General features: G+C 45.8%; 1 protein-coding gene across 1 annotated transcript in view; it reads left to right on the top strand.

Moving 5' to 3' along the window:
• LOC114668883 (metabotropic glutamate receptor 3-like) overlaps positions 1-27,243 on the top strand; it is a 74,859-nt gene that overhangs the window by 34,826 nt on the left and 12,790 nt on the right. Inside the window, exons 2-3 of the mRNA XM_028824893.2 lie at positions 18,995-19,051; positions 19,143-19,640. Of these exons, the coding sequence (XP_028680726.2) occupies positions 18,995-19,051; positions 19,143-19,640 (555 nt within the window). The remainder of the gene's footprint in view (positions 1-18,994; positions 19,052-19,142; positions 19,641-27,243) is intronic.

Raw genomic sequence — 27,243 nt, 5'->3', positions numbered from 1 at the left:
TCCATAAGTATTCACAGCCTTTGCTCAATACTTTGTCGATGCATCTTTGGCAGCAATTCCAGCCTCAAGTCTTTTTGAATATGATGCCACAAGCTTGGCACACCTATCCTTGGCTAGTTTGGCCCATTCCTCTTTGCAGCACCTCTCAAGCTCCATCAGGTTGGATGGGAAGCGTCGGTGCACAGCCATTTTAAGATCTCTCCAGAGATGTTCATTTGGATTCAAGTCTGGGCTCTGGCTGGGCCACTCAAGGACATTCACAGAGTTGTCCTGAAGCCACTCCTTTGATATTTTGGCTGTGTGCTTAGGGTTGTTGTCCTGCTGAAAGATGAACCATCGCCCCAGTCTGAGGTCAAGAGCGCTCTGGAGCAGGTTTTCATCCAGGATGTCTCTGTACATTGCTGCAGTCATCTTTCCCTTTATCCTGACTAGTCTCCCAGTCCCTGCCGCTGAAAAACATCCCCACAGCATGATGCTGCCACCACCACGCTTCACTGTAGGGATGGTATTGGCCTGGTGATGAGCGGTGCCTGGTTTCCTCCAAACGTGACACCTGGCATTCACACCAAAGAGTTCAATCTTTGTCTCATCAGACCAGAGAACTTTCTTTCTCATGGTCTGAGAGTCCTTCAGGTGCCTTTTGGCAAACTCCAGATGGGCTGCCATGTGCCTTTTACTAAGGAGTGGCTTCCGTCTGGCCACTCTACCATACAGGCCTGATTGGTGGATTGCTGCAGAAATGGTTGTCCTTCTGGAAGGTTCTCCTCTCTCCACAGTGGACCTCTGGAGCTCTGACAGAGTGACCATTGGGTTCTTGGTCACCTTCCTGACTAAGGTCCTTCTCCCCCGATCGCTCAGTTTAGATGGCCGGCCAGCTCTAGGAAGAGTCCTGGTGGTTTCGAACTTCTTCCACTTACAAATGATGGAGGCCACTGTGCTCATTGGGACCTTCAAAGCAGCAGAAATTTTTCTGTAACCTTCCCCAGATTTGTGCCTCGAGACAATCCTGTCTCTGAGGTCTACAGACAATTCTTTTGACTTCATGCTTGGTTTGTGCTCTGACATGAACTGTCAACTGTGGGACCTTCAATTAGACAGGTGTGTGCCTTTCCAAATCATGTCCAGTCAACTGAATTTACCACAAGTGGACTCCAATGAAGCTGCAGAAACATCAAGGATGATCAGGGGAAACCGGAGCTTCATGGCAAAGGCTGTGAATACTTACGTACATGTGCTTTCTCAATTTTTTTTATTTTTAATAAATTTGCAAAAACCTCAAGTCAACTTTTTTCACGTTGTCATTATGGGATGTTGTGTGTAGAATTCTGAGGAAAAAAATGAATTGAATCCATTTTGGAATAAGGCTGTAACATAACAAAATGTGGAAAAAGTGATGTGCTGTGAATACTTTCCGGATGCACTTTAAGCTCATGGCTGCCAGTTCATACCCATCACCGATACGTAACTTTACCTGTTGGAAACAGCCGCAGGATACCTGGTCTTCATGGTGGTAGATACAGTATAACGGCACAGGTGTGAGTGTTTAGTCCCCGCCGCTTGTCAAGTCTTTGCTGGCCAGTACTGTGCAGACAGTCATATGTGTGTAATAGCGTGGGATGGTGTTCACTGTGAAAGGTGCTATATAAAAGTGCTCATTCATCGAGTATCTGTGAGGGAGTTACTTTACTTGCTTGGTCCTCCAATATGGCACTTAGTTTCTAACAGCGACGTTACACACTCGATTTGTGTCTTTCCTTTACGCTAATCAATATAAATGATGCTGCATTTCCCTTTAGCATTGTTTGTTGTCGTTTCTTTTCTGCAAACTGAGAAGCTCATTTCAGTCCTCCGATCACACCATGTCTTGTTTGTGAAAATCAGTTCAGCAGTTTTTACAAAACAAACTTTGGCGTGTAGGTTGGTGTTGGTACAACTTCAAATCCTAGATCATATGGCGTTTCAAAAATGTAGTCGAGATGGGGGGGCAAAAAGTGCATCACTGCAAAACGGTCGAGTTGAAGGTCATGAAATGCTGCCTACATGTTACTGTTGATACAACTTAAAAATGTAGACTTGAAGGCCTTCCATTGAGGCCAAAGCCATGTTATCTCACTAAAACAGTTCATCTGATGGGAATGAGTCCCACATATCATTGGGGTTTGGCCCTAATAATGGTGAGAGCTGCTCTCCTGGTCAGTGTTCCACAGGACAACACAATCTCTTCCATGGGTGTGTGATGGGGGCAACAAATGAGTGTGCATTAATGTGGTGTTTTTTTTTTTTTTTTGTTTTTTTTTTTTTTTTTTTTAATATTATTGGTTACGTGGAGTTTCAGCAATGTCGTTGGGGAGTTGACGTGGGAGGCTAACAACACAGAGACCTTTGGAATGTTGATGACATTTTACTTGCATATTACAGCTAACCTAACCTAATATCTTCATGAATGAGGTTCAATGGAGGGCACAACTCAAAAAATGGTAGTTTTGTCCCGCTTACTTGCCATATCAAAGATTCTGTTACTCAACAAGCCTTTCAGTTTATTGATGTGGGATCAAACATCTATTTGTGAAACTGCAGTAAACCAGGAAATACAAAGAAGTGACATTCCTGATTCTAATCTGGCATGGATTTACCATAATTAAGAGGAGGTTTATGGATGTGGTGAGAGAGGACATGCAGGTGATGGGTGTAACAGAACAAGATGATGAGGACAGAAAGGTATGGAAGAAGATGATCTGCTGTGGCAACCCTTACTGGAAGCAGCCGAAAGAAGATGATGCAGTCCAGTCAGACATGAAAAGGACAAATTCTTGGTTCACGAAGAGCAGAAAGATGGTGCAGATGACGGATGGAACAACCAGCAATGGAAAAAGGGTGGGCATTAAAAAAACCCAACAATATTTGCTCTCTTAACCGTTCTAATGCGTCTTTTGGACTGTGGATAACTGTTCAGAAAAAGTCCCCATAGAAAAGGCCTAAAGGCACTTCTGACAAAAAGTACATGTTTGAAGTCAAACTCTGCTTTTAATGGCTTATTATTCTACCGTTTGTATATATGTTTTTTTTTTTTCTGTGTGCTCCTTAAGAGCTTCTTTAATGTTCTGATTTTGACTTTTAAAGGGCAACAATAGAAATTTCACAACAACAGTCCCACACAATTGCATTGTAAGCCTCGTCCAAACTTGAATTTTGGACCCAGTTGTTTACCCTGTGCATCCTCTGCCCCCTTATAAAAGGAGCTGCATAGAACATTTTGGCTAAGGATCTCCGCTAATATCCGGAAGGTTGCCCTGTTACTTCCAAAAGAGATCCTATTCTGCTGGGCCCTGGAGCAAGGCCCTTAACCTGCAGCTGCTTCAGAGGCGCTCTACAATGGCTGACCCTGTGCTCTGACCCCAAGGGGTATGCAAAAATTAACACATTCCTAATACAAGAAATGGCCAAAGGCGAAGTAAAGAACAAAAAAGAGCTTACTGGCAGACTTCATGTAAATGTTCCTCCATATTTAGTTGACAACACGTCTTAACCTTTTATTGTGCGTGGCATGAGCAGAAATGAGTCAAGACGATTTCTGTTGTGTTTTTTGACTGCTGCTGTTCTTCCTTTTGTTTTCTTCTTGTGATCAAAAACTTCCTTAAAACAAATAAGCTGGTGACTTTGAGATTTGGGTGCTTGGCCTGTCCAGATAGTCTGTTTACTGGGAGCTCGCCACTACTGTGCTGGTGCTCTAGGAGATGTGCTGTTAATGAGGATGAACTCGCATCCTGTTGTCATGGCAGGCTCTGTGTGTTTTCCTTGCTAAACTGCTGTTTCAGGCGAAAGCACGTCAACGAGCAGAGCGCTCCTTTCAGTTCACGGAGCAGTAACGTTTGATAATCACTCCAAAGCAGACATCTCATGTCGTCCTATCAGACGTGTGAAGAACATTCATACGGTGTTAAGTGCTTCTGCCAATGGCATTCCAATAATAAATGTTGTGTAGGTGAAAAAAATATACGTAACGTTTTACTATTTTCACATCTTGACATTTTTAATTGTGTAGCAACACTGTGGCTGTAATTCCAGTGTAGCTGAGTTAGGGTTTGTGGAGGTGATCTGCTCAGGTGTCGCTTCACACCGTACTGAATCACTAGATTTCTTTATAGGTGAACGGAATTAACTCACTCCGTCTGTCCCTCCATTTCATAAAGCAGATTTACTGTCTGGCTTATCTGAGTTCAAGGTGAGAACAAACCCCGAATGAGACTCCATTCTGCTGCACACACAGGCAGATAACTCTTGGTGGAAGACTCGCCTGAATTTAGGCAGGTCATAAAAAGTCAATGCAGAAGGCACAGTCAGACCTAGGTTCAGGTGGTGGGAGGCTGCAGCGTGAGCCGCACTGAGCCATCAACCAGAAACATCCATCCATCCATCCATCCATTGTCTCCCGCTTATCCGAGGTCGGGTCGCGGGGGCAGCAGCTTGAGCAGAGATGCCCAGACTTCCCTCTCCCCGGCCACTTCTTCTAGCTCTTCCGGGAGAATCCCAAGGCGTTCCCAGGCCAGTCGAGAGACATAGTCCCTCCAGCGTGTCCTGGGTCTTCCCCGGGGCCTCTTCCCGGTTGGACGTGCCTGGAACACCTCACCAGGGAGGCGTCCAGGAGGCATCCTGATCAGATGCCCCGAGCCACCTCATCTGACTCCTCTCGATGCGGAGGAGCAGCGGCTCTACTCTGAGCCCTTCCCGGATGACTGAGCTTCTCACACTATCTTTAAGGGAAAGCCCAGACACCCTGCGGAGGAAACTCATTTCAGCCGCTTGTATTCGCGATCTCGTTCTTTCGGTCACTACCCATAGCTCATGACCATAGGTGAGGGTAGGAACATAGATCGACTGGTAAATTGAGAGCCAGAACCAGAAACATCATTTAATAAAATTTCAAAGCTGCAGGGAAAATGTCATTAATAAAATCTGAATGGATGCCAACCTACATTTCAGGATCATCTGAGAAAATGTAAGGGCAAAAGGGATTGTAGCAAGCCATCCGAATTTAAAATGATGGATCATCCGTGGACACCATAGGCAGATGTTCAGATACCATTGATCAGTCCAACCATGAGAAACGCAATCGTGAGCATGTCAGCCCCTTTAATGCAACAGCAGTCCATGGACGGTGGGCTCCTAATGTTCTCAGAATTGGCTTGTGAACCCAAGGACCCTCTGGGGTAAAGGAAGTTCAGAAAATGCATGGGAGTCAAGACGAAGATGAGCACAATTACAAGGTCCGTCTAGAACATGTGTGAGAACGTCTGTGATCAGGGAAGATGTGTAATGGTGGGAGCAGTTCAGGGCTGGGACGATGCTCTCATCTGGATGACTAAACACAGAATTTATGTGCTGGCTTAGCATGTGGGTCAAAGTTCGGTTTGATGATGATCATTAAGGTTTCTTTTCAAATAGCCTTGTGTGCCCCATAATGTTTTTGTGACTAGGAGTGACACCTCGCTAGGAAGATCCTGTTGGATTTACTGTGGAGGATAGTGAAAGTTTTTGAAGTTCAGTTTGGTTAATGAATTCCATGTGTGATGGCTGATCATGATGGCTGTAAAGCTCAAGAGCCAAAGGTTGGGGTCAAGGGAGCACGTAGTCACCTAAGGTGCCATGTAATTGTTGGCAATCATGCCATGTTGAAGCAGGAGTCTCTCCAACCCCCCAAACTTTTACCATGAGGTTAAAATTTCTAAAAAGTGGCAAAATGGACTTGCATGATTGATACAGGAAAATAAAATTTAGGTTTGAAAAGTGGGGTGGGGGGGATAAAAACCCTTTGGTCTCAATTACAAGAAGGCCAATAGAGAAGGCACCTTTGAAAGAACTGGCTGTCTGGGGAATCCCAGGAATGAGTTGAGCATTCAAAGTCTTGTTTGGAGAGCGTGTTTCCAGTTTGAGAAGTTAGACACTTGACTGTTTTTACAGATGGGGTACAAAGGAATGCATGTGGCCATAAATAATGTGCTGAGAGGGAGTAGACAGGAGACCATCTGAGCAGGGGGCAAAGACGACAAAGATGGCTGTCAGTGAAGCTTGTAGAGCAGAGAGGCGGTAAAGACGGAAAAGCAGAGCAACCACAAAGAGACGGTGGCGCTAACTGACATGAGTGACTGCATGAGTGGCAGAGAGGCTGATGCCCCCTTTTATTCTTTCACTTTGTCTTAATGGAGTGAGAAGCTGGACTCCTCTGAACAGGTAAGCTGACTAAAGCTGTCTGATCAGTTTACGAGTGAACTCGATGGGACGAAACAGGTCAGAGATGCCATGGCTGGTTCAGTTCTTTCTTTGTGATGCTGTGCATGTAAAAGACTTCTTTTGTTCTCCCAGCTTGCTTATTCTAGTAAAGGGCCAAAGTGTGGTGCATGGGTGCCATACGTATATTATTTTCAAATCCCATGCGATCATCTGTGATTGATCCTACTCTACTGCCTGATTATTTATCTCCACGATGAATTATTACCCTAAGAAACATGGACAACTCAGTCATCTCCTCATTTCAGTCTCATTCTGAGGGAATGCCCTTTTCTAGTTCAATTGATAGTCTTGACTGGCACACAGTGCCAGCTCTTTTTGGGCTATTGCCAGGTTAGTCGAGCAGCACAGTCCCTTCAGCATGCCTGGGTGTGTTGGCACTAGATGGTGCCCACTACACCTCCCTTGCTGGGTGCTCAGTTTACAAATTTTGGGCATCATCTTGTAATTTTCTGAATTGTTGGCACCCCAGCATGTTCTCCGCGTCACACAAAACAGAATAAACTTCACTGCTAAACGTCTATTGCAGTAAAAGTGTTGTGAAATCTTGAGGATGACGCATCCTGTAACACAAAGCTGCATCATCTTAGCGAGTAGTGAGAAGCCTCCCAAAATCTCCAGTGCTTGACTTTAAAATGGCTGAGGCCCAGGCTCTGTTGCCCACATGAATTCGCCACAGTGTGCCATGTGTTTGTAGTGCCTTTCATATCACTGTATTTCTGTAGGTCAAGCCTATACATACGGGTCACTGTTTTTGTTTGACGTATTTAACTACACCGTCGGAGTGAGTTCAAGTGTAACCCTGTGTTACTAATTCATCTGAAACTCGGACAGACGTTATTTTATTTAACCCAATTGCCTGTCTTGTTGATTTCTATTGGCTTGCATGCCTGTACATTAGTTTTCAGATTAAGTGCCCGCTCTAATCCATCTTCTGATTGAAAGTGCAGGCCAATATGTTGGCAGTTTCCCCCCAGTCTCAGATGTATCCTCAGTCTTTGATTCTGACCCTTTTTTGTTTGCTTGAGGGCTGACACTGGTGTCCTGTGTGCCTCACCAGTTGGCCATCTTGCTGTATGTCACTGCATGTCGCTGTCTGCTAGTGTGCTGTGCTGAGATGACATCACATCGATGAGTACGCTGTGAGAAACGCCACGTGTAACGGCAGGCACTCCCTTGGACTACAGTAGCCTACAGCTGAGCAGCAGTGCATTGTTGGAGGGTCACTATTTTACCCGGTTTGCTACTCTTGTATTTTTACTTTGAAGTTCAAGAGGATGAGTTATGAAATGTTATGACAAATTTATTAAATCTGCTTAATCCAGTTCAGGGTGGTGGGCCAGTCCATCAAAGGGCCTGCTCTTAGACATGCACAGTTCCAGTTGACGTTCACTATTGATGTATGGAAGTCTTTGGAGATTTGGGAGGAAAACCCACAGGGATGCAGGAAGAACGATTTAATCCCAGGATGCTGTGAGACGTGAGTGCCAATCCCTGTGTCTCCATGCAGCCCTGCATAACTTCTTGTTGTTGTGTATTTGTGTGGACAGCTTTATCCAAGATGCAGTAGGCACTCGGGCTACTTGTGTACATCCTTAGTTAAGCCACAGGTGACTTAAATGATTTGCCCAGGGTCACACAGCAAGTCAGAAGTGGCCCAGTTCAGGGTGTACCTCTGACCCCCCTGCCTTAGTCGTGTGACGTCAGTCCATCTTGTTTGTGAGCATACAGCGTGACAGGCTGAATTCAAACCTGTTGAAATGCTTTGCTTGTGCACTCGTCAGAACAGTAGGCTCTCCAAAGACTCCTGTCCGTCTAACCATTCAGGCGCGGAGAGCGAGAGCGAGTGAGACCCATCAGCCACTGACCCAGTCTCCCACATACAGCCTCATTAACTTTATTTTATTCCCTTCTTTCTGTGCTCATTCACCAGGTTCCTGCACACAAAGCCACACTTGCTCATCAGAACCAACAATTACCCAAACACACTCACACACACACCTTTAGTATGTGTGAGACGAGCCCACAGATAACGAGTTGGAATGACTTTGGAGCCCAGGCTTCGAGAGCTGGGACGCAGAAGGACTAACCAACAACATACAGTGGCCAGCCATCCATTTTAAAATGAGCGGGTGACCTCCATGCATTTTCCTAAAGTGCTGTACACCTCACACTGGAGCTCTTCATTGTCAGTTCCTAAAGGTCTCCGGTGGTATCCATCTGACATTGCCATTGTGGGAGGCCAAAGCCTATCCCGGCAGTGACACCGGGTGGCACTCGGCTCCATCAGAGAGAACGCTTCTGCACTCGCCCACACCTAGCCAGTTCAGAGCTGCTAATTAACCTGACAATCACGTCTTCAGGATGTGGGAGGAATCCGGAATACCTGGTTTAATTTCACACCGACACCAGGAGAACGGATACGAGTCCCACAAGTATCTCTGTCTGACGGCTCTTTAATAAAATGGGCACGTGCAGCTTGAGGTTTTTTGTGAAACAAATCCCAGTAGCGAAATGTTGGAGCCTCAGTCAGTGAGAAATGGAAGAGAAAAGGAAGAGCGGCGGCTTGACATCTTGCTAGAAAAACTTTCAATTCCAGCCGCGGCTTTTAGAAAGATGGATGAATGATTTTCTCTTCTCTTCGTCTGGCATCATTTGCCCTGACACTGAATTCCTGTTTCCACAGCTGCCTTGATGTCACCTCTCACAGTGTACTGCTGTGTCTACACATGGCTGGAGATGAAATCTGTATAACACCACACCACCCGCATGAGCTCCACACCTCATCGGGCTGTGCTGGGGCAAGTAGGAAGAGCAAGGACTTGTGGGAGGACGGCACCTTGGGTTAGTCTGCTGTAACTGCACACCTTGTCTGCCCGTAGAAGTCCACGTTTAGGCAGGATGTCTGTGATTGGGTATTTTCCACAAACGCTGTGCTTATTAGGCTGTGGGCTTCTCCTGGATCTGGGCGCTCTTGTGATAGGTCGTTATTCTGCTCCATTTCATTTCCCCATTTCACTCTCGTTAGGTGCATTTCCTGGGGTTTCTCCATCTCTCGCCCACATAACGCTACATTCATTATGTGGCTATTTTGAAGATCCTTGTGTGCATAAATCAAGGCAGACTTCTGACAGAAGCCAGATGCATCGCCACACTTTACTAGCACTACAAGGACGTCTGAATTTCAGCTGTTGTGTTCATCCTATTAATCTTGATCAGCTTGGCATGCTGGGGATTACATCTCGGAGCACGACTGGCTGACTTGAACCCTTTAATGTTTGTGTCTCCAGAGTGCAGTTAGGACAGCCAAAGGCCCTTTGGGACCTCGAGTGCAAGGATCGGCCTGCATTATGTATTTGGAGGATCTCAGACCCTTAATCAACAAGGTAAAAGGACTGAGCTGTTTGTACTGCTGCACTTTATTGCCTCTCCGTTCATTTAGTCCAGTTTAGAAAGCGTTCAGTCCACATGGCAGCCGCTGTCATTAACATCTGAGAACTGGGCCTTGACAGTACAGTGGAAACCTCTCTTGAAGGCGCCATTGTGCTAAAAAGTGAAACTACTGAAGTGGCCTGGCGCGGTCTCTGGGGACTCCCAGCTCTACTACCACCTGTACATCTGTTGGGAACCCTTCACCCTGGGTGGTGGTTGAATTTCAGAGCCGTTTTTGTTTTGCACACTTCATTTTAATAGCATACTTCAAGCATTGTGTGATCTCCATAGGTCCCTTTATACCTCAGCCTCCAGTGTGCCCTGATTAAGTAGTGCCTCGCCTCATTCGAGTGACTTTATTACAGTGAATTTGTAAGCACTGCTGGATGGGTGACAAAGCACCTCGGATGACACGAGTGCACTTCATGATGAGAGCTGAAATTGTCCCCAGATTACAGGAAGGTAAGCCACTGCAAACAGCGACTGGGCGTATCAGACTTCTGAGTCCTCGGTGTGTCCCACCGCAAATGAGTTTGTTAAATTAAAAATGCAAGTGTTTGGTGTAACACTCGGCCAGACCTCCACCGCACATATAACACCAGCTACAGATTAGTCCAAAGAGCACCACAACACCTGAAGCACCAAGGTGACCAGCGTAACTGAAGTACATTCATACGAGGTGAATTTAGACAAGAGGAGTAGACTGAGACAGCAGGAAAATGGAGTCCTAGGGCACTGCAGGGTGGACCATTAGATGGGGAAATAGGAACTGGTCACCAGTCTGAAAGGAGGGCATCAAGAACATGGATGGACTGGCAGGAGCAGAATGTCTCATCATTGTTGGTCTTTGGTTTCTGCAGCGTTCCTCCTTACCCCACTTGTTCAGTGTAGTCCTCTGTACACAGCAGGTCTCTGCTAGGCTCTAGGGACAGAGCGAGTGTGATCGTCTTAGGGCTTTGTCTACCTCTAGTCACTTCTTACTTGCCATTTTTAGTTGTATTTCTTTTCCTCTTTTGACATATTTCTTGATTTTATTGTTCTTTGTTGCAGGCTTACTAATTTCTCCCGCTTGCTTCTCTCCTAATTTGGATTAAACCCTAAAATGGCTCCACACTCTCTATTGGTGAAGTAGGTACTTGGCTCAGCTGCGGCTCCACTGATGTGCCCAGATGGCTGTCTCTGGTAGAAGATGTCATCTTCTCGGGACACCAATGCGTTTACTGCATCATCCTGCTCTTCTGGAGTGCTTTCAGTCACTGCGTTTCCTGGAGTTTTTTTGAGTTTTAAAAACTGACGCACCTTTCGCTTTCTGCGGGCCACTGCCAGCCAAAGCTCTTCCCACAGTGTGTCTCATGCCTCGTTCCTTTTGCTTTTCGTTTGAGACCCGTAGGTTAGGTTGAGTGGCTGACTCAGTGATGAACTCCTGTCCTGGCCACTGTCCGCTCCTTCCTGATTTGCGGACTCTGGTTCACTCTGCCACGGCGGAATTTCAAGCCTTGTTTTGTACATTTGGCTTACTGAAGGTGAAGGAAGGGCAGAAGACACCAAAAGCGTGAGAACGCACTACATGTTGAAATTTGGCAAACAACATTATTGAATAGTTTTAACAAACGTCCAGTCTGGCTTTTTGTTAGTTGTGTCTTCATGTTAGCTGTAATTTGTTTTTTAATGTCCTGCTCTCTCAGTGGTCTGTGCTTGTGCCCCACATACCCACAGGCCTGGCTGTCTGGGTGGCTTCTCCGCACATACTTGGGTAACTTCCTTCTACATCCCAGGGATGTGTGTGTGTGTTGAGCCGGACTTTTAAATGGCCCACAAGGGCTGTGTGGATGTTGGGATTGGCTCCAGCAAACCCTGTGACCCTGTGTTAGGATCTAGTGTTGTTGGAGACTGACTGCTTGGGCCCGGACCCCCTGTCATGGATTCTACTGGGCTCGGATGGTGGATGAATTTGATGCTTTTTGGATGCTTCTTAGGTGTAAGATGTTCTTTGCAGTAGAGCTCACGCTGCCCAGCCTCGGGTAAGGTGACACATGAAATGAAATCCTAAAACTGGGAATCAGGAGTGGGAACTGCAGCAGCGTGCTTTCATTGGCGGACTCTTTATTTATTTGCTGATTAGAAGTAAGTAATAATGCTGGTGGAGAGGACCGATGGATTGGAAAATTAAAAGAGAAGTCCAAGTTACTTCTTTGTAATTGTATTTACTAATTTGTCACATGAAATTGCATTCTAAAATGGAGCGCGTTTTATGATGGAGTCAATGGGTCTTTTAACAACCTTAAAACTTAACAAATACATCCACGTTGACTTACCAAAAACATACCTTCTGCGTTTCTGAGGTGTGTTTGTGACAGCAGAAGTAAACTAGAAATAAGAGTCCATTTAATGTCTTCTCGAGGTAAGGTGGATTTATGCCAATAAGCCAGCCCACCTCCGCCAAGCTGTATTCTGCTTATTAACCTTCTTCTTATGCTCTGAAATGGCTTGTAATAATGGAGAGATGCGCACTCAAGTCATAAGATTGATTTTCCCAAACAGCGCTTGCGTTTTGCCTGTTAAAGTCTGCGTTGTTATTTTATACGGCCTACAGAGTGAGATTCACACAGAGTGGCAGCATCGTGGTGTGGTGTGGTGGGGAGCACACGAGGTTCATTGTACTTAACACACATAATAACAAATGTCACTTGAACTGATTACACTGCATAGTATTTTTAATACGAGCTTTAGAGTTTGAAAGAGCCAAGCTATCTGTGTGTCTCACTTCCTGTGGCATGTTGTACAAATTAAACAAAACAGAAAGAAATAGAAGTGTGATAAACCAATTATCGAATTTCTTAGCGCATGATGAGCTGCTCATGCTGAGGATGTGGTAATCAACAACTGAGGACGATGTTTCTGAATGAGTGAACTCCCTGATGCCAGTCAGTGAGAGCGTGCAGACTCTGTGCAGGGCCGTAAAGTCCAGCGTATGCCAATAGTGTCTCTTCAGTCCTTGTCACTTGATTGCGTGCTCTGCGTATGCTCCGTGTTTCTCTCACTAGACCACTGAAGTAAATGCAAACATTTGTGAGGATGGCAGCAGTGGACAACATCTTTCTGAAATAACACAAATAAGATTCTTTGTAGTCAGACTGAGCGATTGATAATTGTGACTTTTTTTTCAGTGACTATTGAATTAGTTGTCGTCAGAACAGCATTCAGGAGAGTCAATAATCGCAATCGAGGTGGTGCCATGGAGGAAGATGAGAAGTGAAGTGCATAGTTGGCCTCCTTTTAAAATGGCTGAATCTCACAAACATGTTTCTCTTTGTGCTTTTTTTTCTTCCCTTAGCATATCAGGGACGTGCTGTTTTGCCCTTTGTGCAGAATCAATGCTTGAGCACAATTTTTGATCTGAAAAGGGTAAACGGTAAAGGCTGAGCAGCTTTTCTGACGGGCAATATAATGGCAAGCTGCTGACGAGCCCGAGCACCGGAGTTGAAGAGAGGCCTCAGCCTGCCATCTGCATTGTTTTATTAGAAAACGTATTGGATCTTGGATGTAGTGAGCACAGCCTGGGTGCCAAGAACTTCATTATGGCATTGTCACTCGAGTTGGAGCCAGACTTGGGGAAGCAGAATATTCAAAATAAAACGCCACACTGTGAATTAGGTATAAACGGGGACAGATAATCAGCTGTTTTATTCAACTGTCACTCAACAGAACACGCGTTTGTCTCAATGAAGGCACCTGTTCATCCTGATGCTGCTTTTGCAATGCTTTGGTTTCCCATCAAACATGTTAAATGTCGCCAGTCAATTCTTTTCATGTAGAGATGTTTTAGCTGGAGTATAATTAGTCAGTCTCCTAATATCAGTGTCTGCTTATTTATCAGTGTTAAATTCTGATAAGTATGTAAACTGTCAGTGGAGAAACGGCGTGTGTGAGTGGCACTGGGTGGTTTGTCGCCATCACCTTCTTATAGTACAGGCAGATAGGGTGTCGGCTAAAGCCGCGCAAGTCACAGGAGTGGTCATTACTGTGGACGTGGAGGCCAGCAGAACTAGCGAACTGAATATTGGAGGCATTTAGTCAGGTCTCAGCACAGCTGACAGGTGAGAACGTTCTGTGTCTGCACAATAGGGCGGAGTGGTGGCTCTGTGGCTAAGGATCTGCGCTGGTATCCCAAAGGTTGCCGGTTCGAATCCCCGTCACTGCCAAAAAGGCCACTGCTCTGCTGGGCTCTTGAGCAAGGCCCTTAACCTGTAATTGCTCCAGGGGCGCTGTACAATGGCTGACCCTGCGCTCTGACCCCAAGGGGTATGCGAAAACTACCAAATTCCTAATACAAGAAATTGTATAAGGTGAAATATAAGGCGAAATAAAGAGGAGCTCTTAAATCAGCCATGACAAACAACCCATGGAAATGTTCATACAAGTGGATTTCCCTGTGAAGATCTCTCCATACATATCACTCCTCGTCGAGTGGTTATTGACATGGCAAGGAGTCTGATTGGTCCCAGTTGTATGTCCTGAACCATGACTTTGGGACAAAAAACAATCCCAGCACAAATCGTCCTCTCATAATCGGCTTGAATTGAAGAATCATTCTGCATGCCAGCAAAGCCCCATTAGGGTTAGGGCTGTTCTCTCGTCAGGCCCTTCTCCAAATGTCTGCACACTCTGGTCGAAGGTTACTGAGAGCCGACAATCCCCAGGGTCGAGCAGGTCCACAGCTGTAATGGAGTTTAGTAACGCTGCTTATCACTAATGCAATGTTGTTGTGGTCCAGTAAACCAGCTGCAGTCTGACTTGGGGCTCTGCTCTCTTTCAATAGAAAGGTCTGGAACCTTCTCAGCGTTTCTACTGCAGGTCGCAAGAAATACAACTGATATGACAAGATTGTGAAAACAACAGAAAATGTGTGTACAGTACAATAAAATGCAATGGAACAGAGTAGTGATCACCAAAGTAGTATGAATGAGATCATTATGAGTGCCACCACAGTGACGTAGTCAATGATGGCAACTTTAGGATTCTATTCAAGGCAAATGGTAACGTTCTCGACTGCTGCTCTGCTCATCCCAGGCACCCGGGGTGCCCGGTTTTTGTTTCCTACTCATACAGCCTTCTTATTGGTAGCTTTACAAGGCCTCCTCCATGGGCTGCTCCAATCAGGCTGATACTGGTCACCAATTTGGCTGATTTCAGTATTGATTCCATGTTTGTTATTTTTATTTTTCTTTATCCCTTTTCACACTAGAAGGTCCTGCATAACAAGATGTCTATAAGCTGTATGTCCTTTACTAAAGTGTTAACTTTGGTGAGTGTTAAAGCAGTCGTCTGTTCATTAATTATTAACAAAGTGAACGATTACTGTTCAGTGACTATCGAAATACTAAAATAAATAGAACTCACTTCAAATCACACTTTTTAACTAATAAAATATTTGAGAAAAACGCATGGCATTAAAGCAAATAAAATGTTTGTCATAATTAGAAGTTGACCCATTGTTTAATTTCTTCTGTAATGTTCTAATCGGAAACAAAGCTTCATTTATAATGCGTCTTTTTCACCATTTTGTCTAACAGACTCAGATAGAGTAAATATATTCTGGCACAAACACTGTTGAAATGTAAAGCTGCACAAGCTTGTAGGTTTTAATCACTACTTGCACTACAGCTTTTTTATCTGTTAAAATCTATATTTACTATATTTTTGTTGTTTATTTTTCCCCCCAGTGTATCAGCTAGACGTTTGTAATTCTTGAGGTGTAATTAGAAGCCTGGGTTACCATTGTAATTAGGCAGTGCTTGATTCTTACTGCAACTTAAACTGTGTGGCGCACACACACAAATAACACACACAGTCCAAACCTTTCAACAAGCCAAAGATGTTACTGAAGATGGCCATCGTGCTTCACGAGTCACGTAGGCAGGCGCCTTTAGCTGTTTGTTTGCTAAGCAGCATTTTCCAGGTCGTCTTCAGCTGCTGCTGCCTTTAACACAAATGCACTCGCCATCCAAACTCAGGCAGGCGGTGGGTGTTCAATTAATTAAAGGACAAAATAAAAAGTCCTAATTCAGCCAAGTTTGTCTAATGGGCCAGGCCGACTCCTGTGATTCCTTTTTCTCCGTTTCTTACACCATTTTCTCTATTGTGAAGGCTGATATTCCGGTCTCCCTTCTTAGTAAAGTCTGTTTACAGGAAGTTCACAGCAATAAAATAAAAAAGACATAATGCCTCGCGTCAAGGAGCATTTCAACTAAACTACCAAAAATGCTTAGAAAAGTAGAGGCTGAAACTTTATGATCAGCCAATTGACTGATCAACGATTGAGTCTTTTGTAGTGAAAGTCGTCCTGTCAATTGGCGCAGCACTACTTTCTCATGCAGTGTTGGAGTAGAAGTCCTACAGATGAATGGCTGTGTCTGCATGACGCACACAATTCTCACCTTTGTGAAGATCTGTTAGCTGCATATTACAATGTTCAGACGTCTTAATTAGAAACTGAGCATTGTCGCCCATTGGTTGGTGTAGGACTGGCTTTACAGAATTAGCCAGAATAACATTCTTGAGCTGTCCATCAATGTCTCCTTGAGCAAAGACTCGAATGCAGTGTGGCTGTGAGCGTTACTGACAGAAACCAATGGGGATAGAGTTACAGAGCATTGGGTTCAAAAATGAAAGGTCCATCTACCCAAGGGAGAGCATTGACGGGACTGCTGGAAGGTGTGCCCCTAGTGACATTGCCCGCGGGTTGCTAGTTTGTCAGTCTTTTACCACTGGCCCAAGCAGACTTGTAGGGAATTCTGGGGTATTAAGATTACACGCCGTCTTTGCAAAGTGTCTCCTCTTCTTCATCAGTGAGCCTGCTTAATGAAGATCAGGATAGCAGGAAGCTGGCCCATATCTCAGCACAGGATGTCCATCTGGTGGCACACTCCTACTAGGCCAAAGCTCAAAGACGTGGAGGACAATGACAATGTGCCGTCTCCTCACAGGCTGTGACAAGGACCACATTTAATCCCTGGACTTTGGAGCTGGGAGGCAGCAGCACTAATCACTAGCCATTGGGCTGCCTGCGCTTTTACTGAAGGTTTGGAAAGGACCTCATTTCTGACTTTTTGTCTCCCCTGTAGGCTAACACTACTATTAATACTTTTCATCAGAAAGCATTTTTAAGGTTTAGCTTGTTGTTGGTTTCATTAAAAATAGAAAATCTGAAAATTGGAGCTCATCATCCTGCTTGGCCCTTAGTGGGATGAGCAGAAATTTAGAGAAATGTGCAGCTGTCCAAAAGCAGTGAATGTCTGGCACCTGTACTCCACCTCGTTGATGGAGATATGCGGCCGAGTCAAATGTGCACATTGCTTATACCAAGTTTGGCTTACTGTGAAAGTTGATTTCATGTTGGTGCGGTCATAAAAATGGTGTGTAACACTGAATCACAGCGTGACCTTCTGCACCTCTTTGGACGTCCTGTTGGATGCAATTGTTGCACATCAGCTAACATCCACATCTGTAGTGAAGAAGTGCTGAACAGCAATGGCCATTGTATTGCTGAAAGGTTTAATTGTGTGTTATGCCACGAGAGAGATGTGTGTGTGTGTATGAGAGATGAAGGGGTCCTGACCTCCTTGTGTCACCCTGAGCAAGCTGCCTGGCCTGCCATTACCCTTATTACTGAATCAGAAAATGATCAGTGGGTGTAAAGCACCGGGGCACTGTATCCATGTGTGTGAATGTCCCCACTTGGCCCACCTGGGCTTATGCTACGTTCAGGAGGCCTGGAAACTGGAGATTGATTGACTGACTGACTGGTGACAAGTGATGAATGAGAGAGCAGTGTTGAAAATGGATGAGACCGGATGAGGAGAAATGGGCTGGAGCACTGCTGACCACATGGACCTGAAGCGTGTCAGCTGGGAGAAAATGAGGGAAGGATTGTACATGTTCAGGCCCCTGTCTGTCTGTCTGTCTTTATCTGGTGAAGTTCCTGCTGCATAAAAAGAAATTGCAGTCCCACATGTTTTATTCTTGGTAGAATGTGGAATTGTGATGCTGTATGAGATGCCTTCTGCTACTGCAGTCCACCTCCATTTATAAGGAAACCAACTGAGAAATGAAGAAAATGATGTGCAGTGGTTTGCTGCACATTCTGTAAAGAGCAGAAGCCTGGTCTGAGGAAGGTTAGCTTGAAACACTCGAGGAGTGACGTCATTGAAAGCTTACTGGATGTCCTTCTTTTTTAAATTTTTGATGGCCTCTTAATTATTCTGCACAGAACAGCCAAATCCTGACACAGAATTAATTTCATAATGGTGGTCTTGTTCAGTCCTTGGCCGCCTTTCTGGCACTCCTTCCTATCATTCAGAAAGCCCCCACTGACCATAGAGACATTAACGTCAAATATAGCACCTCTGCATGAGAGGATTGGTGGCGTTGGGACTTTCTTCTTCATGAGGGCTGATGCTGAGGACTTCTAGCAGTATGTGCAGTTAAGGACATGAGGGGGCCGACAACTCTAAAGAGGGCTGGGGAATAACGAGAAAGACCCTTAGGCTCCAGTGAGCGACTCTTCTGCAGTCAAAACCAGCAGCAATCTCAGTGTTGTGAAAGCCACATTTGAGACCAGAGTGTTAAAGGTGCAGCCTGCATCCACAGCACTTCCTGCCGTCATTGTTACGTCTGTGTTTCCGAGTCGCTAATCTGTCTGTCTATCCTCCTAAAGGTTTTGGGTACACCAAGTTTGCACGTTTTTTTTAATGTCCTTCACAGTTTTATTACTTCTGTAGGATGGCGGAACTGCGACTCTGGGGTTCGGTGATGAGTGGCAATTGGCTCATGGTGTTCACTCGGATTCCTGTCAACGTTCAAAGACATTGCTAGCCTGTGTGTGTGTGTCTAGTGCTCCACTTCCCGTGATGGACTGTGCCACTGTGCTGGGTGGCATTGATCTTGTACTTGGGTTAGCTGAGCCCACCTCCACTTCCAAAGGACCTGCAGTGGATTTAGAGAGTAACGAAAGGTAATCAGTAAGATGGGAGTCTTAAGTGATGTGCCTGAAGTGCTTCAATGACTTTACTGTAGTTGAAGCCCAATGTCTTCTCCTTTATAGTCCCAGCCTCCATTGCCAGTTCACTTGCTCCCTTGTGTGCTCTTTTCCTTCTTTCCTCACTCATTTGCTCAGTTTCCTTTGTTCCCTTCTGCCTCCATCATTGATTTATTCCCCTTCCTCCTGCTGAATGTCATGTTAACAGTGTCTGTCCTATTTGTTTCTTTCTTTCTTTAGGCACTGAAGACAGACATGGCATCATTCAGTCTCAAGCGGTCTTCCTCTTCCTCCTCTGTAAGATCTGTCTCATAAATTTCTCTCACGTTTAAACTGAAAAGAAGCATCCATCCACTTTGCTCTTTCCCTTCTCTTTCGTCCTGATTAGTGGGTGAAAATGACAAATATGAAGTGTGCCATGGGTGTGGTGAGAACCCTCCAGCTTCTGGTCTTCCATACTCTGGTAGAAATTGCTCTTCCAACTTCCAGCTACAACACGGGAACCAAGCGAGAAATAACAATTGAAGGAGACTTGGTGATTGGCGGCCTCTTTCCTGTTCATGAGAAGGGCAGAGGGACAGAAGACTGTGGGAAGATAAATGAGCAGCGGGGCATTCAAAGGGTGGAGGCCATGCTGTTGGCATTAGATGAGATCAACAAGGATGAAAAGATTTTGCCTGGCCTCAAGATTGGTGCTCACATCCTAGACACCTGTTCCAAAGATACCTACGCCCTCGAGCAGTCCTTGGAGTTTGTCCGGGCCTCGCTGACCAAGGTGGACGAAACGGAGTACATCTGTCCAGATGGCTCCTATGCTATTCATGATGATTTCCCTTTGGCCATCTCCGGTGTCATTGGTGGCTCTTACAGTGATGTCTCCATTCAGGTGAGGGCAAGGACTTCACTTAGACGTGTCGTGATTCAGATAGCAGACTGCTTTTTATGTGTGTGGCAGATTTATTTGTTTTTTTTTATTTTTTTGTGGTAGGTAAAGATAAAAATCTGGAAATATGAGCCATGAATACACATCAGTGACAGTTGTAATGAAGAATGCTCTACACCCTCGACTTACTTCATCACCTGAACTTGGTTTGTGCCAGCTGAGCCAAATAAGTTTAAGTTCTGTATATTGGGCCGCGATGCGAGGGCACAGTTACACAGCCCACTGCGTCATTTCCCAGGTTCTTTTATTCATCACATAATCACAGGGCTTCTCTTCAGTTCTGTGCCTGGTTTAGTATTGAAAGTGGGCAGCACCACCCAGTCATGTGGGTTTTTGTTTTTCCCCCCATCCATGTTATCACTTCTGTTGTGGAGTGTCAGATTGATATTTTAGTAAAAAGACAAAGCAGTACATCATAGTAGTAATAATAATATTACAAGACTTACAAAGTAATCCATATAGTGAGCGAGTAGCGGGTGCTGTTCCCCAAATAATCCAGCAATATCAGAAACAATAGAGCTCTTTTGTTTTCCCCTTCCTTGTCGTCGTTTGGGTGTGGAAAAGTGAGAAATACGAGAAGCAGAAAACCAGGAGGGCCCTACTAAAAAGCTTTGAACACTCGGCTCTCCCGTTTCCAACTGCACGGCCAGAGGAGTGATGGTGCTGAGGGGGTCACTAATGGGGTGCCTACTCCGTCCAGCTGATGGCCCTGCACTCCAACTCTTAAAGCACGGATTCTCAAATGGGACCTCTTAGAGGGTTTGCACAGCCCCATTTGTGCCCTCCTGTCTTTGGGGTTCCCCCCTGTTGAGCTCTGCCTATCTGCTTAGAGGCCTAGGGGTCTGCAGCAGATCCTTGGACACCTGTCCTCTTGTGACCTCGGTCCAATGCACATCTAATCCACTGGACACTTCCTGGGCTCTGCTTCCCGTTTACTGCTCTCCTTGAGTGTCCACACTGGCACTTGGGCAAGCTGACCTTTCACCCTTGTGACTTCTTTTCTAAGAAGTTTGGTCAGGCCTGCCTTCTGTCCTGCTTTTATCTTCAGCCCTCTTTCTACCAGACACCTCATTGCCCCCCACTCCCATCACAATAAGTAAGACATTAGATGTACCAACAGTGGGCTGCACTGTGTATATTTTAGGATGGTGGGGTACCATCCAATACAACAATTTGTGTTTTGGGCCAAGACTTCCCCTGAATTACTAACAACTGCTTCATGACTCTGTGTGTGTGTGTGTGTGTGTGTGTGTGTGTGTGTGTGTGTGTGTGTGTGTGTGTGTGTGTGTGTGTAGAAATTCCTTTAATACAAGTAACGGTCACGAATCTGAAAGGTCATATGGACCGGGTCTTGGGTGCCGCTGGCACAAACACTACTGATCTTCACAGTCATACCACGTACACCTCACTGCAGCCTGGGGGACGGAGGTCGGCTGATGTTTGTGGCCGTGCAGGATGTCTGTGATGGCCAATCGCAGTCTCGCTCATTCTGACAGCTGCTGGACGGGACGTTGGCGAGATCCACAGGGTGTGCTTGTGCGCTCACGTGCTGTGGTTCAGTCAGCCTGTCACATGTGACACTCGCATGTCTTCTCACGTTGTTCTGTGCATGAAGTAGTAGGAAAAGCCATTCCTTTGAGTGGGAAACTTGATCTGATGAAGCATCTGTGAACATCTGCATTTCAGAAGGGGCCTTGTCTTATTAGGGTTCATTGGTTTTAAACTAAGTCTGCCCCTTTTATGTTTTATGTGAGATTTTGGGGCTATGGATGCTTAAGAATGATTTCCATTTAAATGAGAATTCATCTGAAGAAGGGCCTTTCAGAAATGGATTGTAGCACAGGGAAGCTTTGAGATGCTGCAGACGGTGGTCCTGTGATCCACTTGGAATTTGGTTGTGCCACTGTCTGAAGAAGGGGTCTGAGTAAAATCGGCATGGCCACCATCCTCCGGGTAGCATCTCTGCTCGTTGTTTTAATTTGTTTTTCGTTGTCATGCCCGTCAGACACTTGATAAATTCTTGAGTTCATCATATCTTCTACATGAAGCTGCGTCTTTGAAATTCTCTTTGCAGCATCCCTCCGTGTTCTCAACAGTGAATTCCTAATGCTTTGTGGGAACGCTAACCTTATCTCAACTGTTCAGAATTTTAAATACTTAGAAATGTTTGCAGCATTAACAAGGTAGCTTTCCTGCCGGAATAATTGGTTCATCTCCATATGTTACTCTGACTTTAGAGGAAAACAGCCCAACATTAATCAAGTGAAAGTATTATAATGGCCACCTGCATGATGTCACATTAATTTGTGTCAATTAGATGGACCGCATGGTGGCACAGTCCTGGGTTCAAATCACAGGCTTTTTAACTAAGTGTGCTGCTTTCTACCTTGAGTCTAAATTGGCACTGTGTGTGTGCCATGCCTTCTGAAGAACGCTGTCTTATGCCCAGTGTTGACAGGCAACACCGTACAGTGCATCTGGAAAGTATTCCCAGCGCATCACTTTTTCCACATTTTGTTATGTTACAGCCTTATTCCAAAATGGATTCAATTCATTTTTTCCTCAGAATTCTACACACAACACCCCATAATGACAATGTAAAAAAAGTTTACTTGAGGTTTTTGCAAATGTATTAAAAATAAAAAAATTTAGGAAGCACATGTCCATAAGTATTCACAGCTTTTGCCATGAAGCTCCAAATTGAGCTCAGGTGCCTCCTGTTTCCCCGATCATCCTTGAGATGTTTCTGCAGCTTCATTGGAGTCCACCTGTGGTAAATTCAGTTGACTGGACATGATTTGGAAAGGCACACACCTGTCTATAGAAGGTCCCACAGTTGACAGTTCATGTCAGAGCACAAGCCAAGCATGAAGTCAAAGGAATTGTCTGTAGACCTCAGAGACAGGATTGTCTCGAGGCACAAATCTGGGGAAGGTTACAGAAAAATTTATGCAGCTTTGAAGGTCCCAATGAGCACAGTGGCCTCCATCATCTGTAAGTGGAAGAAGTTTGAAACCACCAGGACTCTTCCTAGAGCTGGCTGGCCATCTAAACTGAGCGATCGGGGGAGAAGGGCCTTAGTCAGGAAGGTGACCAAGAACCCGATGGTCACTCTGTCAGAGCTCCAGAGGTCCTCTGTGGAGAGAGGAGAACCTTCCAGAAGGACAACCATCTCTGCAGCAATCCACCAGTAAGGCCTGTATGGTAGAGTGGCCAGACAGAAGCCACTCCTTAGTAAAAGGCACATGGCAGCCCGCCTGGAGTTTGCCAAAAGGCACCTGAAGGACTCTCAGACCATGAGAGAGAAAATTCTCTGGTCTGATGAGACAAAGATTGAACTCTTTGGTGTGAATGCCAGGCGTCAAGTTTGGAGGAAACCAGGCACCGCTCATCACCAGGCCAAAACAGGCCAATACCATCCCTACAGTGAAGCATGGTGGTGGCAGCATCATGCTGTGGGGATGATTTTCAGCGGCAGGGACTGGGAGACTGGTAAGGATAAAGGTAAAGATGACTGCAGCAATGTACAGACACATCCTGGATGAAAACCTGCTCCAGAGCGCTCTTGACCTCAGACTGGGGCGACGGTTCATCTTTCAGCAGGTCAACGACCCTAAGCACACAGCCAAGATATCAAAGGAGTGGCTTCAGGACAACTCTGTGAATGTCCTTGAGTGGCCCAGCCAGAGCCCAGACTTGAAACCGATTGAACATCTCTGGAGAGATCTTAAAATGGCTGTGCACCGACGCTTCCCATCCAACCTGATGGAGCTTGAGAGGTGCTGCAAAGAGGAATGGGCCAAACTGGCCAAGGATAGGTGTGCCAAGCTTGTGGCATCATATTCAAAAAGACTTGAGGCTGGAATTGCTGCCAAAGGTGCATCGACAAAGTATTGAGCAAAGGCTGTGAATATTTATGTACATGGGATTTCTCAGTTTTTAAATTTTTAATAAATTTGCAAAAATCTCAAACTTTTTTTTCACGTCATTATGGGGTGTTGTGTGTAGAATTCTGAGGAAAAAATGAATTGAATCCATTTTGGAATAAGGCTGTAACATAACAAAATGTGGAAAAAGTGATGCGCTGGGAATACTTTCTGGATGCACTGTATGTGGAGAATAAGCAAGTTGTGGAAGTACATAAAAGAATATTAGCTAGGCTGGGACCACCAGGGACATGGAGCTGCCCCTCTGAAGTTCAGTTTAGCGATGTGGAAGCTTGGATTTTCTAACTGGAATTGCTGTACCTGGTGGCCTTCTCCTTTTGGAGGTTTTCTGGACCTCTCAATGCCTCTGCACTAACCCTTAGGAGTCTCCTCGCTGTTTTAGATGGGACCACTGCGGTCGGGTCTGTGTTGTTCAGGCTGGTGTGATTTGACCTGTAGGGCCAAAGAGTGGGAGACGTTACCAGAGACCACGAGTTCAATGAATTGACGACAGAGGAGCCATTGTGGCTGTGTGGTGGCACGGCGACAGTGCAGAGAGGCCGGTTCACTTTGTGCTGCTGCTGCTTGGCGCCCACATGCTGACATGGCAGTTTCCCCTGGACACTCCAGGTTTTTTCCCCCCACAGTTGAATGGCCTGACGTTGGAAATGCGAGTAACCAGGCATTCTATCGTGTCCATTACTGTTTCATGGTGTTTGCTGCTACTGTCGTCAGTCGGCTCTTCCTCCATGACTTGGATGGAGAGGATATGCCTGTGTTGTGACCCAGAGAGAACATCCACATGGGCTACCAGTTAGGACACACGCTGTGCTGATACCCCCCTTGTGCTCCTCCGTTTCCCTGTATGGCCTGGCATGTGCTGCCAAACTGGACCCATGGCCTTCTGTTGAACTTTCTTTCATTCTGATGCTTGTTCAGTAGGTGACCTTTTCCCAAGTCTTGTCTAATGTGACTTGAATTCCTTAGTGCACTGCCAGATAACAGCCGATCGCCTGGACGCGTTCATCGATTTTCTTCATGCGCGCCCCGTTGCTGCTCAGAGAGGGTACCTTGTGGGTTTGTTTCCCTTCACCACACATCCTGAAATAGTAAATGAGGCTCCAGGCAGTTTCCAGCCAGCCAGAACTTGTAGGTGAGGCTACTGGAACGGACAGTAATGGCGTTCATTTTCTCAACTCAGTGCCTCTTTGAGAAAACAAAGTTCTTTTTAATGCAAATACTTTGGAGATGTGTGCAGAATCCACAGCAACGGAGAGAAGGAAGAGCAGTGTGTGAAGACGCAGCGCACAGGCAGGGGCCTCGGCTCGCTTCAAAACCGCGCTGCTCATTATGCCGCCATTAAACTCCTCCAGAACTTGAAGTTTTAGCACAGTTTAGTCATTAATGAAGAGAATGTCACCTTACGCTGAACTCGGCCAGCTTCTAATGAAGTGCTGCTTTAGGAGCCAATAATGAAACGTTAAGCACGTTGTCTGTCTCGCTTTGTGACGAGATGAGATACGACACATATGAACATCACAATAGGCCCATTACAGATGCTAGACGTTGAGATGCTGGAAAGCGAAGCCACTGAAAAGCCCCGCCCAGGTGACTTCTTTAACCCTTTATTGTGTGGGCAGGTGACTGTGCCAGGCCTCCCCCTTAAATGGACTGGCCTGACTAGATTGTCACCCACTTCTGCTCCGTATGACAGCATGGTGACATGGGCTTAGCACTCCATATTGACACCTGGGGTCTGGAGTGCCCTGCATTTCAAACATACGCAGGTGACGTTTGGTGGGGACTGTAGGATGGCATGCTGTCCTAAACATTCCCCACTCCACTTCTGATCCTCGCTTTGCCCCCAGTACAGTCGGAATAGGCTATGGCACTGCTGGAAATAAAATGAACGAGTGAAGATGAAGAAAGGAGTCTTCAATAAAAAATCAAAATGAAACTCCTGTCAACTGTGGACTTTGATTTTCCAGATGGACAGTCGGGTGGAGTTTGGTGCTGTTGAACTTTTGAGTATTTTTGCTGTTAATTACTATGCTGGCATTTCTAACATTAACTAGTGTTTGCTGCAGTGGGATTTTGTTTTCATTGTGGTGCCACCATTTTGAGCATTGGATGTTCACAGGTCAGCAGGTGATGACTTCCAGTGTTCTGTCAGATTGTGTCTTCAAGCAGCAGTTTACAGATTGAAGTGCTTAACGTTTAGTGAGCTGATGGTTCCTGATTTAAGGCAAAGTAACTTGCAGACGCATTGCTGACTCCGGTTTTGGTTTCTGATGTGGACAGCAGGCCACGGGCTGATTGGTTGGTTTTGACTGAAGCGCCTTTATGACGTTTCATCTTCTGGCCAGCCATTTTTCAGCCTGTTGGCAGTTCATTAATCAGCTGGTGGCACAGTTGTGTGAAGGCCGCCTCGCCCAGGCCTAGTGCCAGTGAGCCTGATTAAGTGAACTGCAGCTCTGGGCCTGTAAGCGTCTGTAGAATAGTTAGATAGACAGATAGATACTTTATTAATCCCAAGGGGCACTATATAAAGCTACGGCTGCTTTACGGTTTCCTACAGCCCTTGCCCTCCAAGTGGCTAAGGCAGTGGACTGTAAAGCGAGTTGACTTCACTGCCCATCACTGTAAATGGACATTGGACCTCACCGGAGCGCCGTGGTGAATCTGCCAAGTGAGCACACCCTGTGGTTCGGGTCCTGCAGTTCCTTAGGACCACAGTACCTTCATCCCCTAAAGCTTTGTCTTAGTTTGGACTCGTCGTTTCCTTTCTTCACGGTAAGTGTGAGCCCCACGAGTATCGGACGTCATCTTGTCGAACTGCTTACTTACTACGCTCTGATCTACAGATGCACTTTTCATGTTAGGGGGGAAGTAAAAAAAAAAAAAAAGCGAACATCCCTCCGGAATTCACATCATGGATGTCGATGTGCAAAGGTCTATTTTTACCCGCCGCTTCTTTTCAGACATCGTATTCCCAAACACTGTATTCGGAATTTTTTTTAAGAGAACTGCTTTATAAATAAATGCCTTTTAATTGAGGTCACATTTGTTATACTTTGTGTTTTTAAACGCTTACGCCGCTGCTGTTTGCTGCTCATTTGATCTGACTGTGAGTAACTGAATAACTCCCAGTGGTCATTACTGTGCATCGGAAGTGGAGATTATAAGAGATACACGTGAGCCTATTAGCATGATCCGCAGTGTCTTTAAGTCGGCGGTTGATTATTGATTGGCCACGGAGCTGAGCGGGTGTGCAGAACGGCAGTCAAGTCTCGCAGGGAACAAAGGGGAACTTTCTAACACACATCAGTGCAATGCAATCTCATTAGCGCCTAAAAATAATCTCCAGCTCCATCTTGGGAACGCGCTCGCCACTGGGGACCCCTTTGTGTGAGCAAACATGTGCCGCTTCGTTCTCCCTCGAGTGGCGTGACAAAAGGAGAAGGACAGCTGAACACACTAACTGGACCTGAGGCCTCGGCAGGCTGCGAATCGTTCCTCCTCCTCCTCCGTGCTGGCTGTGTCCACTGTGAGTAGGGTGCTGGTCCAGTTGACCCCACTGTGTCCCATAGGTGATGTTCGGTCTGTGCTGTAAGTTGAGC

The sequence above is a fragment of the Erpetoichthys calabaricus genome, chromosome 18, assembly GCF_900747795.2.
Source record: "Erpetoichthys calabaricus chromosome 18, fErpCal1.3, whole genome shotgun sequence".
Lineage (NCBI taxonomy): Eukaryota > Metazoa > Chordata > Cladistia > Polypteriformes > Polypteridae > Erpetoichthys > Erpetoichthys calabaricus.
The sequence above is the reverse complement of the archived record's forward strand: the minus strand, read 5'-3'. Positions and strand labels throughout refer to the sequence as shown.